The sequence below is a fragment of the Megalobrama amblycephala genome, linkage group LG11, assembly GCF_018812025.1.
Source record: "Megalobrama amblycephala isolate DHTTF-2021 linkage group LG11, ASM1881202v1, whole genome shotgun sequence".
NCBI classification, from domain to species: domain Eukaryota; kingdom Metazoa; phylum Chordata; class Actinopteri; order Cypriniformes; family Xenocyprididae; genus Megalobrama; species Megalobrama amblycephala.
The window spans coordinates 5,354,803-5,374,765 of NC_063054.1; the positions used below are offsets into that span (position 1 = coordinate 5,354,803).

General features: G+C 39.0%; 1 protein-coding gene across 1 annotated transcript in view; it reads left to right on the forward strand.

The window, feature by feature from the left end:
* The first annotated feature begins 765 nt into the window (after nt 1-765).
* enpp1 (ectonucleotide pyrophosphatase/phosphodiesterase 1) overlaps nt 766-19,963 on the forward strand; it is an 85,724-nt gene continuing 66,526 nt past the window's right edge. Inside the window, 4 exon segments of the mRNA XM_048208431.1 lie at nt 766-1,090; nt 5,434-5,506; nt 7,661-7,698; nt 7,700-7,790. Coding sequence (XP_048064388.1) covers nt 962-1,090; nt 5,434-5,506; nt 7,661-7,698; nt 7,700-7,790 — 331 coding nt within the window. The 5' untranslated portion in view covers nt 766-961.

Here is a 19,963-nt window from a genome sequence, read left to right on the forward strand (position 1 = left end):
GCCATCTTCACCTGGATGAAAATACAGCTAACAAGCGGCTAATCAAACCTGTAATACAGTAAAACAGGTCTTTAATTTGTAATTATTTTTTTTTGGTTTGTGTTGAATATGCCATTCTCATTTCTTATAGTTGACTAAGTAAGACAAAAACATAAATGTAGGTATTTCTGATAAGTGAATGGGTCAAAGTACTTCCACTCTTACAATAAGTGGGTGCTCATCTAATTACTGAATATCAGGTGAATGAGGTACATGCGGTGACTGTCCATGAGAGGGCGTAGTTGCATAATATATCCATAACGTGCAGTAATTCCAAGTCCTCTTTAACGCATATCAAGGTCATAATAACATAATGCTCCAATTTATGTTGAATGTCAGAATGCATTCAATTATGTAATGAACAAATAAAGGCTTGAACCTTTACTTATTACACACTGACTGCAGCTGCAATGGAAACACATGCAAACACAACCAGAAACAAATATTTAACCTTAGGGTGAATCTACCACACTCTGAGAAGAAAACGGTGGCACTTGTTTCTATTTTAACCTACTTCATCTTTCAATTTCTGTTTGACTTATCCAAATAAGTGTTTGTTTGTTTGTTTGTTTTTCTTCTTCTTCCCCAAAGCAATTTAAAACTCTGCTGGCCTGGTTTACCGAATATGGTCCTCTACCGAAAGAGTCAGTGAAATTAGAACGTTTCATCATCTTAAATCGACAGATTACAACAATAATTTCAGTGGAACCAGTATTCTCCCCAGTCGACTGCCTATTCCCGGCTTTAAACATAATTACACGGACGCAGAGGGCATGTACTGCCGCTCATGTTACCTTTGGTAGATAGACTACAGCTGGGCGGTCCTTTGACGACATGAGCTACAAAGTCACTAGAGAACAAAGTTTGAAATGAGTCCCTGCAAAACAAACCTGTACAACACAAACTGAGCGCGCGATCAATAATGGATTCAGCCAAGCGGGATGAACACATGAGCGAGCACGCCGCCAACCTACTGGGGACAGGACAACGGTCAAAACGGACACAAAACGCCACAAAAACAAAGTCAAGATATGTGAAAATCCTCTTTGCGGTAAGCGAAGTCTCATGGACGTTATGGAAACTAGGTTAAACAAGAAACTCATGACTGAACCTTTAAGTAGTTGGTTAAGTGTAGTTTGTGTAAGGATACAGAATAAAGGTTTTCTTTTGTTATATTCTTTATTTATTTGTAGTAAGTTTACATACACTCTTAAAAATAGAAGATTTTTAATTTATTTTTTATTTTATTTATTGGCACCTGGTTCAATGAAGTACATTTTAACATCTATGGAACCAATTCCATTGTTCAAACGGTTCTTTAAAGTGGAAAAAGCTTCTTAAGAGTATCTAAATGTTCTTTACACTAAGAAAAATTGTTGTTTTAAGAAATGTTCACTGAATGGTTCTTCTATGCCATCACTACAAAAACCTTTATTTTTAAGAGTGTGTCTTCCCACAAGACCAATGTATAGTATAGTAGTGTATAGTATAGTATAGTATAGTATAGTGTGCTGTAGTATAGCTGATGATATGGATAATTTAACTTAATATACTACTTAGATACTTAGGCACCTGTGGAAATTGATCAAAAAAAGAATAGAAAAGGTGTATTTTCTTAGATGCAGGTTATGTGTACATTTCTAAGAGAATTATATTGTATCCCAGCTAACAGAATTTTGTTATAAGAACGTTCTCCAAATATTCAGTGTTGGTTCTGGGAATGTAAAAAAAAAATGTCCAGTTTTCTTGACGTTAGTGGAACGTGTTTTAAAAGGTATGATGTTCCTCAAACGTTCTTTCAACTTAATTTTGATTTAAAATTAAACATTCTAGGAACATTGATTTGTAACATTCCAAGAACATGAAAATGTCCAGTTTCCTTATTGTTAGTAGAATGTTATTTATAGGTTAGTATGATGTTCCTGAAACATTCTTTTATAACATTCAAACACCACTGAGTAACAAGCACTGATAGAAAGAGAAAGAACACAAACTATGACTTTCTTCAGCCTTAGATGAACTGAAGATAAAAGACATTAAATCTCTTAAGATCTGATTATACAACTCCACAAACAGCATTACCAGCTTCACTGAGTTTTAGATGTTGATATTGAAAATGTTTTGTTTGAGGTCACCATCATGGAGATCGGCGTTCACTTTAGTTGGGCTCTTGACCCTTGACATTTGTTGAGTTGATTCATCAGCAATTGCAGGTGTTTATGAAAACGTTACTGCATTGATAAAGCAGATCAACATGTCTGTTTTTAATAACAGGCAAATGACTGCAATAAACTTGTTTAAACAACTGTTTTTTTTTTTTTCTGTAATTGCTGACTTAAAGGTGCCCAAGAATCCTTTTGCACAAGATGTAATATAAGTCTAAGGTGTCTCCTGAATGTGTCTGAAGTTTCAGCTCAAAATACCCCATAGATTTTTTAAATTAATTTTTTTAACTGCCTATTTTGGGGCATCATTAACTATACACTGATTTTGGCAGCGCCGCCCCTTTAAATTGTGTGCTCCCTGCCACATGAGCTCTCGACTATATTACAGCACATTTACAAAGTTCACACAGCTAATATAACCCTCAAATGGATCTTTACAAGATGTTCGTCATGCATGCTGTATGCATGCTTCGAATTATGTGAGTATTTATTTGGATGTTAAAGTTTTATTCTGAGTGAGTTTGAGGCTATATGCTCTGTGGCTAACGGCTAATGCTACACTGTTGGAGAGATTTATAAAGAATGGAGTTGTGTTTATGCATTATACAGACTGCACATGTTTAAAAATGAAAATAGCGACGGCTCTCTTGCCTCTGTGAATACAGTAAGAAACGATGGTAACTTTAACCACATTTAACAGTACATTAGCAACATGCTAATGAAACATTTAGATAGACAATTTACAAATATCACTAGAAATATCATGCTATCATGGATCATGTCAGTTATTATTGCTCCATCTGCCATTTTTCGCTGTTGTTCTTGCTGGCTTACCTTGTCTGTGCACAGATCCAGACGTTAATACTGCCTTTCCTTGTCTAATGCCTTGAACATGGGCTGGCATATATGCAAATATTGGGGTCATACATATTAATGATCCCGACTGTTACGTAACAGTCGGTGTTATGTTGAGATCCGCATGTTTTCCGGAAGTCTTTTAAACAAATGAGATTTATATAAGAAGGAGGAAGCAATGGGGTTTGAAACTCAATGTATGTCTTTTCCATGTACTGAACTCTTGTTATTTAACTATGCCAAGATAAATTCAATTTTTGATTCTAGGGCACCTTTAAGGAATTGAAGCATTATTGAAGAGGATGAAAGTAAACCAATGTGAAAATGATCATCATAACACTATTGTTTAGAGAACGTTCTTATAACAAAACTCTGTTAGCTGGGATGTAAAGTTTTGTCTATTTTTTTTTTTTCCCGATTTTCATTTTTGTTTTTGTAAAGTAGCCTATATTTGATCATTTGTGCTGTTAGATAGCTGAGATATAGCTTATAATATTTTTTTCAGGGTCCCTACAGTCAGTGAAATCTTGGAAAGACAGGGGAGTCAAAGAAATTAATAAAAAACTTTAGAGGTCATGGAAGTTTCTACTGTACAGCACAGTGGTGAAAACAAGTAACAACTGGCTGCACCAGAGCTTTGGTGAAATGTTGGTCATTAACTACCTCTAGAAGTCTCACTGTGTAACTCACTGTGTAATATAGCATTACAGCATCCCTTTGAGTTGAGCTAGTGGAGTTCTCTTAAGGTTATTCCCAATGAGGCTTTTTAGGGCTGCATTTGCAACAATCCATTGTTTTGATATTTCGAAACAACGCCTATACCAAATAATCAGTTTATCAGATAAATGTGCAAGTTTAAATTTGTGGCTGGTTTGTGTAATTCTTATAGTTGATCTTGGCACCTTTAAGGAATTGAAGCTTTTTTTTTTTTTGGAAGAACTATTACTGAAAAAAGAATGCTAAAAGATTTGACAGAAAATAACTGATTTTTGTTTAGTGTGACATTCTAAATTCAACAAAGCTGCTTATGCATCATGTAGTGCATCATGAAAACTTCACTTTAAACCTTAACAAATGAAAAGTGTGTGCAAGTTCAGTGAAATCTTGCTCCCTTTCGTCTACTGCACAACGGTCACAACAGTTTGAGACGTTCAGCATTGTAACACCTGTGGAAGATGATGATGAGGGGAAATTTACACACAAAGAATTGGAAAGTCCAGATTAAAATATAAAAATTTTGAAAATAAATAGCCCATGAAGTCTTTGGTGCTGTAGTGAATACAAAAATCTGAATGGCTGTTTAAAACATTTAAATACTGTTCAGAAACAGAAAGTAGCGCAGCTGCTTTGTTTATGGGGTTACTGGTGTAACAGCTGCATCTGCTGTCAGAGAATGAATGTAGAGCTCATCTCCATCACTCATTCCGCAATGCTGCTCATGAGTGTTGGGCTTGTTTACATCAGACCTCTTTGATGCAGCATACAGCTGTGTTGTGCAATTTAAACAGGTTGATGGGAAAAGTATTTGTAAAATGCATTCTTAAAATCGGAATAATTAGTAATAAATAATTATTCACAGTATTTTGAATTGCCCACGATAACAATATCATGCATGTTCATTATCGTGATATTTCGTACTACCATATACCGGCACATGTCTGCTATAGTGTATGTGTCCACAGGGATTGAACTCATGACCTTGTGGTTAGTAGTGTGATGCCATGCAGTAGACTTACAGGGCCAATTTATGCTAGTAAATTTGGATTTGTTATAGTTTCATTTATGCCAAGAAACATATTCCTAAACCCTAGCCCTATCCTTAACCATTAAGTTTTCCTAAAATCCAAGCAAATTATATTAAAGGATTAGTCCACTTTCAAATAAACATTTTCTGAACATTTACTCACCCACATGTCATCCAAGATATCCATGTCCTTCTTTCTTCAGTCGAAAAGAAATTAATGTTTTTGATGAAAACATTTCAGGATTATTCTCCTTATAGTGGACTTCAATGGACTCCAAACGGTTGAAGGTCAAAATTAGTTTCAGTGCAGCTTCAAAGGGCTTGAAACGATACCAGACGAGGAATAAGGGTCTTATCTAGCGAAACGATCGAACCAATACAAATGGAAAATACAAATGCTTTATAAACACAAATGATCGCCTTGCAAGTGCTTCGGCATTCTGCCTTCCGTATTCTTCAAAAAGCTTACGCTGTATGTCCTACGCCTTTCCTATTCTACTTACGGAAAAAGTTATCAGGAAAAATTTATTTGAAAGTGGACTAATCCTTTAATGCAATTATAATAATGATTCAATTCTTTACTGAATTTTGTAACTGTAGTTGGATTCTCTTGTTTTTGTTTTTCTGTAGATCCTTCTGCTCGCCTTGCTGGCTTTAATTCTCACAGTCATATTTATACTGAAACTTCGCTGCAGTGATAAAGGTACAATATCAATTTTCTACAGTTTTTTTCTGGTCATAACTGAATTTAGGCCAGCCTTTGACTGAAATCATTTTAATTAAAGATCACCCTTTATAATCTATATATTACATACTAGGGCTGCACGATATATCGCATGAGATTGTCACGCGCATTTCGTCAGTAAAGCCGGTTCACTGATTACCGCTAAATCGCCACCACCAGATGAATCACCTTCGATAATGAACGCGATATTGCGTGGCTTTTCAGTGATCTACGGCTCTGTCTATTAAATGCCACTCCATTTGAAAGCAGGTGATGGCGATTTAGCAGTAATCAGGGAACCGGCTTTACTGACGAAATGCGTGTGACAATCTCATGCGATATATCGCGCAGCCCTATTACATACTGTACACTCACCAGCCACTTTAAAGGAACACTCCACTTTTTTGAAAATAGGCTAATTTTCCAACTCCCCTAGAGTTAAACAGTCGAGTTTTACCGTTTTCGAATCCATTCAGCCGATCTCCAGGGTCTGGCGGTACCACTTTTAGCATAGCTTAGCATAGTTCATTGAATCTGATTAGACCGTTAGCATCTCGCTCAAAAATGACCAAAGAGTTTCGATATTTTTCCTATTTAAAACTTGACTCTTCTGTAGTTACATTGTGTACTAAGACCGATGGAAAATAAAAAGTTGTGATTTTCTAGGCTGATATGGTTAGGAACTATACTCTCGTTCCAGTGTAATAATCAAGGAACTTTGCTGCTGTACCATGGGTGCAGCTGGCGCAATGATATTACGCAGCACCTGTGACCCCCTGCTTGCGCAGGGAGCGTGCCTTGTGACTATGGAGACATTTGTGAGAGATGCTGCGTAATATCACTTGCTCCTGCTGCACGCCATGGTACGGCAGCAAAGTTCCTTGATTATTACGCCAGGAATGAGAGTATAGTTCCTAGCCAATCGCAGCTTTTCATTTTAGTACACCATGTAACTACAGAAGAGTCAAGTTTTAAATAGGAAAAATATTGAAAACTCTTTGGTCAATTTTTGAGTGATATGCTAACGGTCTAATCAAATTCAATGAACTATGCTAAGCTATGCTAAAAGTGGTACTGCTAGACCCGGAGATCAGCTGAATGGATTCGAAAACGGTAAAACTCAACTGTTTAACTCTTGGGGAGCTCGAAAATGAGCTTATTATCAAAAAAAGTGGTGTGTTCCTTTAATAGGAACACCTTGCAAGTACCAGGTCCCCTTTGCCTTCAGAACTACCTTAATTCTTTGTGACATTCAACAAGGTGCTGAAAACATTCCTGAGATTTTGGTCCATTATTGGCATGATAGCATCACACAGTTGATACAAGGCAGTATGGATCCATGATTTCATTTGTTGTTTATGCCAAATTCTAACTCTACAGCAGCAGAAATCAAGACTCATCAGACCAGGCAATGTTTTTCCAATCTTCTATTACAATTTTTTTTCCAATTTTGGTGAGCCAGTGTAAATTGTAGCCTCGGTTTCCTGTTCTTAGCTAACAGGAGTGGCACCCGGTGTGGTCATCTGTAGACCTTGGTTGTAACAAGAGGTTATTTGAGTTACTGTTGCCTTTTTTCAGATTGAACCAGTCTGGTCATTCGCCTATGACCTCTGGAATCTAACAAGGCATTTTCTTCCACAGAACTGCTGCTCACTGGATATTTTCTCTTTTTTGAACCATTCTTTGTAAATTCTAGATATGTGCATGAAAATCCCAGTAAATGCAGTTTCTTTTATACTCAAACCAGCACGTCTGGCACCAACAACCATGCCACATTCAAAGTCACTTAAATCATCTTTCTTCCCTATTCTGATGCTCAGTTTGAACTTCAGCATATCATATTGACCATGTCTACATGCCTAAATGCATTGATTTGCTGCAGTGTGATTGGCTCATTAGATATTTGCGTTAATGACCAGTTGAACAGGTGTACCTAATAAAGTGGTCGGTGAGGGCAAAACGTATATAATCTGTAATCACTCTTTTCAATCCATTGTGTAAACACCTTTAAATGATTTTAGATGTCACTGTGCATAGGATTGAAGCTCTGTATTACTATTATATTTGACACATTATATTTGAGATATCATTCTGTCCACATGCTCTTTATTTTGTGTGTTTTCTACCTGATAGTTACTGATAGCTGTAAAAATCGCTGCATATCCAAGAAGTCGTGATGCTAATGCAGCTTGCTACTGTGATGCTGCATGTGTAAATGAAGGCAGCTGCTGTCAGGACTACAAGGAAGTGTGTGTGGAACCAAGTAAGTGTCATTTATCTTTATTTTGCACTTTCTTTAACTCTCTTTTTCTCAAGGTCCTGATATACTCATTGCAAAGATGTTTTTCTTTCTTCGCTTATGGGCAAAAATAAGTTTGAAATACCTTTTCAGCGTTATACTGTAAGCTAACATCCCCATGTCGCCCACACTGCTTAGAGCATCGTTTAGATGAATATGTAAATATTTGCTGCATGTTTTGCTGCATGTTTTCCTCTCAATAACAAAAACACAACAAAAATGACAGCAGTGTGGTTCTTAGTGGTAATTAATATAGGCTTATATTAAAATATTCTGACAGTGAGACTTGGTAACCACAGGTAAAACCATACATGGCTACTCACTACTACCACTGTCAAATGATATTATATTATATGTTATATCGGCCTATATATATATATATATATATATATCTCTAAAAAAAAACACCTAAATGCATGTAAAAACTATACACAGCATCACAAAGAAATTAATTATATATTCCCCTACCCACCTAATAAATATATTGCAATATAAATGGCTACAACAGGTTAGTCAATATAAATATTCCACATTTCCACAATCCATGGTAAATTACTACAGTTCATTCATGGTAAATGTTTGTAAGTGTGGTGATTTTGGGATTTAAAAGTCTTCTGTCTTCATTCATGGCACGTTTCTCCTGTTTTCCTCATTGTTGGGAATGTTGAAGCTGTTTCATCTGATTTAAAATTAGTTTAATCATCGAGTGTTTTGTGGTTTATAATGATTTGTCGAATTGAAACGTTTCTTACTGGATGTCGCAACGGTGTTTAATAATGGTGACTGGGTATAAACACAGCTCTTTTAAGCTTTTGTTCCATTATCCACCTTGCCATGCTGCGTAGTTCAAAGTAAACTAGAGAAACGCCTGAAAACAGCGCTATTTGTTCTGTATTTGTTGTTACTGATTGAAAAACAACTTCAGATGATTCAGTGACAGAGCGGTCCGAACGAATAAAAATTCAGATAGTTTCAGATAGTTATGCAATCGCGATGAGGGTGACGGAACGTTTCAGATAGTTAAGCAAACGCGATGAGGGTGACGGAACGTTTCAGATAGTTATGCAAGCGCGTTTGGCCAATTCACTGAAGAGAATCGAGACAAAAGAATGATTAATTCGCCAATGATTGGTATCGCTGGTTCAGTCGACAGAAATATGGGACACACATAATTGCTGAAATATTTGCACGGAAAACATTTCTCAGGTCAGTCGGAGGAGAGTGCATGGTACAAACAGTGCAGCTGCAGGCGTCACTATGGCCACCCAACCCGATCACATGAGAATGTGTATCAATAGTACGAGCATGTAATCTCGTAGAAAATATATGCCAAAATGAGTTTTAGCTTTATGGCGTGCACATAATATGCTTGGTAGTCTTGGGTAGGATTAGTGGTGTGGGTGCCCAGGGGCCAGATGAAGATGATCGGTGGGCCGAACTTGGCCCGCGGGCTGCCAGTTGAATAGCCCTGATCTAGGGCAAGCATGTGTTAGTCTGGATGGACAACACAGTGGTGGTGGCATATTTAATCGCCAGGGCAGTATCAACTCATGCCACATATTGCAACTCGCCTGCTATCTCCTCCTTTGGAGTCAGCAGCGAGTCCAAACCAACTTTGTTTTGACCTGATTTTGTTTTTGAAATTATATCACACCAGTTCGTTCTCTTGCTGTTCTCTATCCCTTTGGCCCTAATTTACACCTAGTATTAACGTGCATCTCATCAAAGGCTTTAGATACCAGGTCGATGCACTCATATTACTATGAATGGGAGAAAGTGAGTCCCGCATTCTAAATAAAAGGACCAATCACCAATTGGTAAAGTCTGCATCACTGCAGCTTGCATTAGTAGCGCCAATTGCTATAGAAGCAGTCAGTGTCCAAAGAAGCACGCTTGGGACTGCACATGCGCATGGTCCAGCTTGAAATAAGAACATAAGAAATAACATTTATGGGACAGTTTGAGATTACAAGATTTCCTTATTCAAATAGATAGGACTTATTCTTGAATGCCTGAAATAGCTGCCAGGACGAGTTAACTGGACTTTCCTTGAAAGGGACCATGATCTGACTGTTTAAATTTCCTGGAGTCTCTGATTTCATCACTCCATGACGTCATTGTGTTACTGCATGTTGATAAAGCACAAAAAAGAACAATATCACTCACTCTTATGTCTTTCGAAATCTTTAAGACTTTCTTTCTTTGGAATGCTTCCATTATGAAAGTGAATAGTGATCATGTGAATGGCAGTCTGTTCCTCATAAAATTATGGTATGGCTTCTGGTAATATAGTGAACAAGTCACGAGGATGACTTTTATGATGCTTTTTGTCATTTTTGGATCTTGTCAGCCTCATTATGCTAAACTTCCTCTTTTATGTTCCACAAAAGAATAAATGTCACAACAACAGGATGATTAAATGATAACAAATTATTCCAAGCAGACTGTTATTTTAATATATTTTAAGCAACACAGTGGTGGTAGCACATTTAATTTGCAGGGCAGTATCAACTCATGCCACATATCACAACTCGCCCGCTATCTCCTTCTTTGGAGACGGCTGTTTCATGTGTATTTGGAGGAAGCTGACTTTGCGCTCTGTTCTCCGAACTCCGAAGCTCTTGGAAAGTGTGATTCATGCGAAGCAGTCTAGTTGTCATGGCAACTGAATAAACAAAAAACCTCACCTGGTCAAAATGTATTAGTCAAATGCAAGTCCAACAGACACTAAAAGGAGAAGGAAGGACATTGTTATTTCTTTTAATTAAAATTTAACAAAAGCATTTATTAAAATTATGTGCGATCTACCAGCATTGTCTTTGCGATCTAATGGTTTATCAACCTATTGGGCACCCCAGCTCTATGGTATTTCCTGACCAAAGCTCCGCTTGGCACAGATACCCTGGTGCACAGCTGGCCCCAGGGTTTGTGCAAGTATGCGTTCCCCACAGTGAGCCTGATTGCACAGAAACTGTGCAAGGTCAAGGGAGGATGGGAGCAAGTCTTGTTGGTTGTGCCTTACTGGCCCATCCAGGCTTGGTTCTCTCGCTCCTTGCATCAGTCCCCTCCCTGGCAAATTCCTCTGATGAAGGACCTTCTTGCTCATATGAAGGGCACAATTTGGCACCTGTGCTCAGACCTCTGGAAGCTCCATGTCCGGCCCCTCTACAGGATGTGGAAGACCTGAGTGGACTATCACCAGTGGTGATAGACACTATCACTCAAGCCAAAGCCCTCTCTACCAAGTGGCTGTATGCTTTGGAGTGATGTCTTTTTGCTAATTGGTGTTCTTCCCAAGTTGAAGACCCACAGAGGTGTGCCGTTTGGTCAGATATTTCTTTCCTGCAGGAAAGGCTGGAGAGACTGCTATCCTTCTCCACCTTGAAGCTGAATGTGGCCGCTATAGCAGCATGTCATGATGCAGTGGATGGTATGTCCTTAGAGAAGCACGACCTGATCATCAGGTTCTGCAGATGCACAAGGAGGTTAACCCTCACAGACTGCGCCTCATTCGCTTTGGAGACGCTTCCATGGTGCTAAGAGCCCTGCAGAGTGCTCCAGTCAGTTGAGCTCAGCATCCTCTCTGTGAAGGCGGTCCCTCCTGACCCGAGTGCCTTTAGTTCGCCCCGGCATACTCTCATGTTGTCCTGAGACCCCGGCCTGGCTATGTTCCCAAAGTTCCCACTACCCTTTTAGGGATCAAGTGATTAACTTGTAAGCACTTGTAAATGCCATTTCTTTGGCAAACCAAATTCAGGGCATGCCATGCACCCTGGGGGTGTGAGTACACTCCATTAAGGGTTTCAAATTGACAAAGCCAAACCACTCCAATCTGGCTTTGTTGGTACCATGATGCTGACCATCGACTTTCCTCTGGCAACTCAGGCTTTGATTCTGAGTTTGTGGAGCATGAATGCATGACATCAGTGGCAAACAGCCAATCACATGCCTTGCAACAGAGAGAAACTGTGATTTACTTCTCTTGAATCAAGAGAGCCAGTGCAATTCAAAACTCTTTTGCTGGAAGTTAAGAGATTTGAAGAAAATGAAGAATTTAAACGCATTTACACTGAAGAAAATACTTGTCCATGAAAGAGGACAAATAAAATAAATTATCTTGCTCTATCAGTGCAAGTGAAACTTAAGAAGTTAGTTATAGTTGATAATATATAGTGATAGAGACTCACATGTAAGGTTACATGTAGGCCTAGTGTTGCAAATATGGCTGCCGAGTAAACTGGTCTCTGATTTCATCACTTCATGACATCAGTTTGTTACTGCATGTTGATAAAGCACAAAAAAAACAATATCATTATACTCACTCTTATTTCTTTCGAAATCTTTAAGACTTTCTTTCATTGGAATGCTTCCATTACGAAAGTGAATAGTGATCATGTGAATGGCAGTCTGTTCCTCACAAAACTATGGTATGGCTTCTGGTAATATAGTGAACAAGTCACAAGGATGACTTTTATGATGCTTTTTGTCATTTTTGGAGCTTGTCAGCCTCATTATGCTAAACTTCCTCTTTTATGTTCCACAAAAGAATGAATGTCACAACAACAGGATGATTAAATGATAACAAATTATTCTAACCATACTGTTATTTTAAAGGGGTCATGAACTGCATTGTTTTATTGTTTTATAATGTTTCCTGGGGTGCATTTATAATGTCATTATGCTTTTTACATCCAAAATTGTCATAATTTATAAATAAAAGGCATTTTTCCTACCCTGATTGTAGCCCTCTGGTCGAACGCTCTGTTATAAGGGGTGTGTCTGCTGTGAGACTTAAGTGTAAACGCTCACTGCTGTGATTGGCTAACATCTTTCCATTTGAAATAGCCAAGTATTACTCTCTTTTAGCGTGTTTTTACTATTACAGCTCTCAAGGTTAAATAATCATGAAAAGTGTTGCATTACATTTAGATCTATGGCATTATATTTAAATCGCAGCATGAAAGGTTGTAGAGATGAACACTGTGTAGCCGATCACAGACATGTTGAGCGCATGAAAGCAGTGATCTCGTCATTCTGCAACTCAATTTCTGCACACTAACAAATGTTTTCATCTTCACTAACAGTGCAAATGCGATATAGCTAAAAGATTTGTTGAATAAAACAGGAGTTTTGCTCGTCAGTCACTGATAAACTGCCGCTGTTTGATTGACAGCTTCAGCGTGCACTGCTCCAATGATTGCAAAGGGGGATTTCTTTGATCGCTTTCTTTATATAATTTAATCACCGTTAAATAACAGATTATTTTCATCCTACTAAAGAGAAACAACGCAAGTTGACGTTTAGTCACTGGTTTGATTTACTGACACACAGACAAAGAACATCTTACTGTACACGAATCATTACATATCAGATCAGGCATTGTAATTAACACAGTTACTTACATGTTGCATTACTGTCGAGTCCAGGCACTGCACAATATTTTGTAATCTTCAACGGCATGTTTATTGCTTGGTAGCTCGATCCGGTTTAGTACCACATAGGCCTGTGTTACTTAGGCTACCTATTCTATTGCATGTCATGCGTGAATCGGTGTGGGCGGGGCTAAACAGGCAGTGATGAAGTAGGCGTTGATCTTCTTCTGCAGAGGCGGTGCTTGCTGCCCTTTGACGTCATAGATCCCCACTTTGTAAATCCTGTTGTTTGCTGGGTTTGGTGTCAATTAAGCTTTTATTGGACTAACAAGGAAGTTTTCAGCTCTAAAACTTACAGGATATTCTTAAAGTATGATGACCTCTTATATGTCAAAAGCTCAAGGAAAATTCGATTTCTCAGTTCATCACCCCTTTAATATATTTTAAGCTGCATTTAACAGGCAAAGTTAAAACCAGTGCAGTAGTTTTTTTTTTTTTTTTTTTTTTAATGGATGAGTACTTGTAGGTAGTTCTTCACCACGGCCCAGAACACATTAGGCAAGGCACGGTAAGGCAAGTTTATTTACATAGCACATTTTGTGACATAATTAAAAGTGCTTTATATCTTCAATTTAAATTGGAGATAAATGTTTTCAAAGCAATAGATGACCCAGGAAGAGAGCATTGACCTGCAGTTGAACGGTCTGTATTGTTAATATTAATAAGAGCACATACAGATCTTCCATTTACTGTACTCTCTGTGTAGTCTATAGACATCTGTAGCATCCTGTCTACTAAAATCAGGACTCCCTTTGTTTTAGTGGTATGAGTGCACTACCGCCTTGAAACTTTTTGAAACTTTTTGAAAACGATGGACATCCAATAGATTTTAAGTCCCTTGAATTACAGCTATGGATACATGTTTACTGTGATGACTTCTTCAGTGGTGTTGCCAGAGTCTCATTAGAGTCTCTCCTTCATTTTGGAGATTCAAAGTTGAAAGATTGACCACAGTGTGTCAACTTGAGCTCAGCTGGGTAAATGAGGAATGGCTTGAGACCAAGAGCGATCATCTTCCAAATTCCATTAGCTTCCTTGCCATCTTGTTGCTGAAGGCAGGAAAGAAAGACAGTATCCACCCTTTGTTTCCTTCACAGGGTAAGCCTCCCTTGCATCTTTCAGAGATGCCTGACGATCCACGCAATCAAGAAGTTTGAAGATCAAATTGCATGAATGCGAGGATTCTGTTTCCCTTCTATGGTAAAGCTGTCTCAATTTTAATCTCTTGACCAGTTAGGGAGAATATCCATACAGGTAACCACATCTTGAGAGATCCAGATTCTGGTAAGTCCAATAGCCTCAACTTTGAGCAGTGGCTCACATCTATCTCTGTTATTTTTGCAGAGAGGGATACAGTCTTTCGGTCATGATCTCTAATGTCTTACTTGTGAACCCATACTATGGCTCAAATAGGGAGTTCACTTTTTGCAAAGACCTGCCGAACTCTTCAACATCTCATGCGAGACCGCCGACAGATTCATTAGCCTGCTTGACTTGACATTTCAAATCTGTTAATTGTGGTATCACCAAGTTATCCACAGTCCTTTAACCCAGCCAATACTGATGCGTCAAAGTGCTCTTGCTGCTCTATCAGGGCCTGTTTCAAGATGGCATTATCAAGGTCTTCAGTAGAAACACTCAGAATTTCTTGCGTTTTTTTTTTTTTTTTTTTTTTTTTTTCTTAACGTGGTGAACTAACACATTCCATTTTCCCATGTCCATTAAGGTTGCAGAATGTAATATTGGCAGCTAGTGATTGATATGGGTACTGCAGCAAAAATTTGGAGAGCGTTGTTTCCCCCACCCCCTCCTCCTCAGACTCGACGCTCACGCGGGTTACCAGGACATGCATCAGGAACGAGCAACAATGAAAAGTGATGAGCCTTACACTGTGAGCTGATGAGTTGATTTATCCACATTTTAATATGCCTCTGGTCATAGAGCTTTTTAAATGCCGACTTAGGTCGGGTGGAATCTGTGATCTCTGACCCAGTTTGTTTGCTGGCTTCCATGGCTACAATATGCTGTGTTTTCCATTAACTGGCAACACGGGGTGTTGTAATCGGGTAAATTGGCAGTGGGCTGGATAACACAGACCAAAACAAAAAACAGACTTTCCCACACAGAACGCACTTTTCAAAGTAGAATAACTGGCTGTAGCACTGTTTTTCAGAGAAACAAGTATGTGAACTAAGCATGTTTCCCAAATATCTGCATTTTATGGTATTTTTATGCTTTAGTACACTCAAAAAAAATTACATACAGCAGCCTTTAAGTTCACAAGACCAAAGGGTGTCCCATTTATCATTTAAGGTTTTAGATGGGTGCTCGTGAGTGCCCTTTGCAGCCGATATGTGCCCCTCGATGCACACCACGATTTTTTTTTTTTTTAAACATTCTTTTAACAGAGTTTATATTTCATTGACTACTATTAGTGTGCCATTCAGACAGAAGGTATTTAACCAATGTGGGACCATGACTGATGAATATTACATGGGTAAAGATATTCAGCTTCAGTTACAGAAGTGCATGCAAATTTAAAGGTGCCCTTGATTAAAAAATTTAATTTACCTTGGCATAGTTAAATAACAAGAGTTCGGTACATGGAAAAGACATAGAGTGAGTCTCAAACCCCATTGTTTCCTCCTTCTTATATAAATCTCATTTGTTTAAACGACCTCCGAAGAACAGGCGAATCTCAACATAACACCGACTGTTACGTAACAGTCGGGGTGAACGTCCCAATATTTGCATAATGCCAGCCCATGATGTTCCCAACATTATAAAAGGCATTAGACAAGGGCAGCCAGTTAACGTCTGGAGCTGCACACAGCCGAATCATCAGACTAGGTAAGCAAGAACAACAGCAAAAAATGGCAGATGGAGCAATAAAAACTGACATGATCCATGATAACATGATATTTTTAGTGATATTTAGGGCCCAAGCGAAAATTCGCGCAGGGCCCTCTTGTTTTTCTAAGGATTATTATTATTTTTTTTTTTTTTTTTTTTTTTTTTTTTTTTTTTTTTTTTTTTTTTTTCCGTCTTCCGGGGCTTTTTGGGGGCCTTAACATGCTCAAAAACTCTTGAAAATTGGCACACACATTGGAATCCGCGGCCAACAGGGCCGGGCAGAAGCTGGTACCCGGGCGTGGCAGGGGGCTCAACAGCGCCCCCTTGAAAAAGGTCTGAAAATTTGGTCCATATATTAAACACGCTTGCACGTATTAGTCTGAAACTCGGTACACATATAGACCTCATCGGGCCAAACAACTTTCGTGCTCTAAGTTAAACGTCACGCCAACAGGAAGTCAGCTATTAAGGGTTGTTTGAAAAACGCATGCTCTGGAATTTGATATACTCCTCCTAGACGATTAATCCGATCGCCACCAAACTCGGTCAGCATGAAGTCAAGACACTGATGATTAAAAATTGCCAGGGGATTTTTGATATCTCGAACGGTTTGTCCGTGGCGAGGCAACGAATTTATGGCGAGAAAAAGGAAACAGGAAATGTGTTATAACGTCTGCATACATATATTGATCTTTATGAAACTTCACAAGTGTGTTCGTTATAGGAGTCTGATCACATGTATGTGACTATTGTGAGTCAAAGTTATAGCGCCACCAACTGGCAGCAGGAAGTGTATCACTTTTTGAAATGTTTTGAGATCACCCTCTTATTTTTACCTGATTTGCTTCAAACTTCATCAGTGTAATGTCAATACACAGCAGATGTAGACCTATGACAGGATTTTTGATATTTGAAATATTGTTGCCATGGCAACAGGTCAAACTGTAATAATATTCTTGAGTGTTTTTGAGGCTCTTAACATGCTTCAAATTGCATGAAACTCGACACACACATCAATATTGTCAACCAGTAGACATGGACAAAGCCATAGAAATGGGCGTGGTGGAGGGGCTCAGTAGCGCCACCTTTTGACAAAAGTGGGGGGTTTGTTTTTCCTACAGTCACCAAACTCGGTACACATATTGTTCTCATCAAGCCGGACAATTTTCTAATTTACATTCATTAGCTCCGACCAACAGGAAGTCAGCTATTTTGGTTTGAATGTTAATTTTTTGAAAAAACAGGCTATGAATTTTATACTACTACTCCTACAGGGTTTATCCAATTTACACCAAGCTTTTTTTAACTTGTTGCTAACACATTGAAGTTGTTTAATTGCAAACGGATTTTGGATATCTCAAACGGTTTGGCCGTGGCGAGGCAACGAATTTATGGCAAGAAAAGGGAAACAAAGTGTTATAACTTCTGCATACATTAATTGATTTTGATGAAACTTCGGCTTAGTCTTCGTTGTACAAGGCTGATCACATGGATGTGACTATTGTGATTCAAAGTCATAGCGCCACCAACTGGAAGCAGAAAATGTGTCACTTTCAGCATACATTGAGATCACCCTCTTATTTTTACCTGATTTGCTTCAAAATTCATCAGAATAATGTTAAAACTTGGCACATGTAATCCTTTGAAAATGGGCAGGGAGGAGGGGCTCTATAGCGGCACCTTGTAGTGCAGTAAATGTGGAGTGAATTTGACATAGTCCTTTGATGTTTAACCGTTTTAAGTGCCTATTGCCCGCTGTGCACAGTTGCCCTGAAGCCACCGGGGTGGCGGTGCCACCGGGCTTGGGCCCGCCATCGCTGCTCGCAGCTATATTTTTAGGGCCCAAGCGAAAATTCGCGCAGGGCCCTCTTGTTTTTCTAAGGATTATTATTATTATAATTTTTTTTTTTTTTTTTTTTTTTTTTTTTTTTTTTTTTTCGTCTTCCGGGGCTTTTTGGGGCCTTAACATGCTCAAAAACTCTTGAAAATTGGCACACACATTGGAATCCGCGGCCAACAGGGCCGGGCAGAAGCTGGTACCCGGGCGTGGCAGGGGGGCTCAACAGCGCCCCTTGAAAAAGGTCTGAAAATTTGGTCCATATATTAAACACGCTTGCACGTATTAGTCTGAAACTCGGTACACATATAGACCTCATCGGGCCGAACAACTTTCGTGCTCTAAGTTAAACGTCACGCCAACAGGAAGTCAGCTATTAAGGGTTGTTTGAAAAACGCATGCTCTGGAATTTGATATACTCCTCCTAGACGATTAATCCGATCGCCACCAAACTCGGTCAGCATGAAGTCAAGACACTGATGATTAAAAATTGCCAGGGGATTTTTGATATCTCGAACGGTTTGTCCGTGGCGAGGCAACGAATTTATGGCGAGAAAAAGGAAACAGGAAATGTGTTATAACGTCTGCATACATATATTGATCTTTATGAAACTTCACAAGTGTGTTCGTTATAGGAGTCTGATCACATGTATGTGACTATTGTGAGTCAAAGTTATAGCGCCACCAACTGGCAGCAGGAAGTGTATCACTTTTTGAAATGTTTTGAGATCACCCTCTTATTTTTACCTGATTTGCTTCAAACTTCATCAGTGTAATGTCAATACACAGCAGATGTAGACCTATGACAGGATTTTTGATATTTGAAATATTGTTGCCATGGCAACAGGTCAAACTGTAATAATATTCTTGAGTGTTTTTGAGGCTCTTAACATGCTTCAAATTGCATGAAACTCGACACACACATCAATATTGTCAACCAGTAGACATGGACAAAGCCATAGAAATGGGCGTGGTGGAGGGGCTCAGTAGCGCCACCTTTTGACAAAAGTGGGGGGGTTTGTTTTTCCTACAGTCACCAAACTCGGTACACATATTGTTCTCATCAAGCCGGACAATTTTCTAATTTACATTCATTAGCTCCGACCAACAGGAAGTCAGCTATTTTGGTTTGAATGTTAATTTTTTTGAAAAAACAGGCTATGAATTTTATACTACTACTCCTACAGGGTTTATCCAATTTACACCAAGCTTTTTTTAACTTGTTGCTAACACATTGAAGTTGTTTAATTGCAAACGGATTTTGGATATCTCAAACGGTTTGGCCGTGGCGAGGCAACGAATTTATGGCAAGAAAAGGGAAACAAAGTGTTATAACTTCTGCATACATTAATTGATTTTGATGAAACTTCGGCTTAGTCTTCGTTGTACAAGGCTGATCACATGGATGTGACTATTGTGATTCAAAGTCATAGCGCCACCAACTGGAAGCAGAAAATGTGTCACTTTCAGCATACATTGAGATCACCCTCTTATTTTTACCTGATTTGCTTCAAAATTCATCAGAATAATGTTAAAACTTGGCACATGTAATCCTTTGAAAATGGGCAGGGAGGAGGGGCTCTATAGTGGCACCTTGTAGTGCAGTAAATGTGGAGTGAATTTGACATAGTCCTTTGATGTTTAACCGTTTTAAGTGCCTATTGCCCGCTGTGCACAGTTGCCCTGAAGCCACCGGGGTGGCGGTGCCACCGGGCTTGGGCCCGCCATCGCTGCTCGCAGCTATATTTATTTTTATTTTTTATTTTTTTTCCGTCTTCCGGGGCTTTTTTGGGGGCCTTAACATGCTCAAAAACTCTTGAAAATTGGCACACACATTGGAATCCGCGGCCATTAGGACGCCGCAAAGGCTGGTACCCGGGCGTGGCAGGGGGGCTCGACAGCGCCCCCTTGAAAAAAAGTCTGAAAATTTGGTCCATATATTAAACACGCTTGCACGTATTAGTATGAAACTCGGTACACATATAGACCTCATCGGGCCGAACAACTTTCGTGCT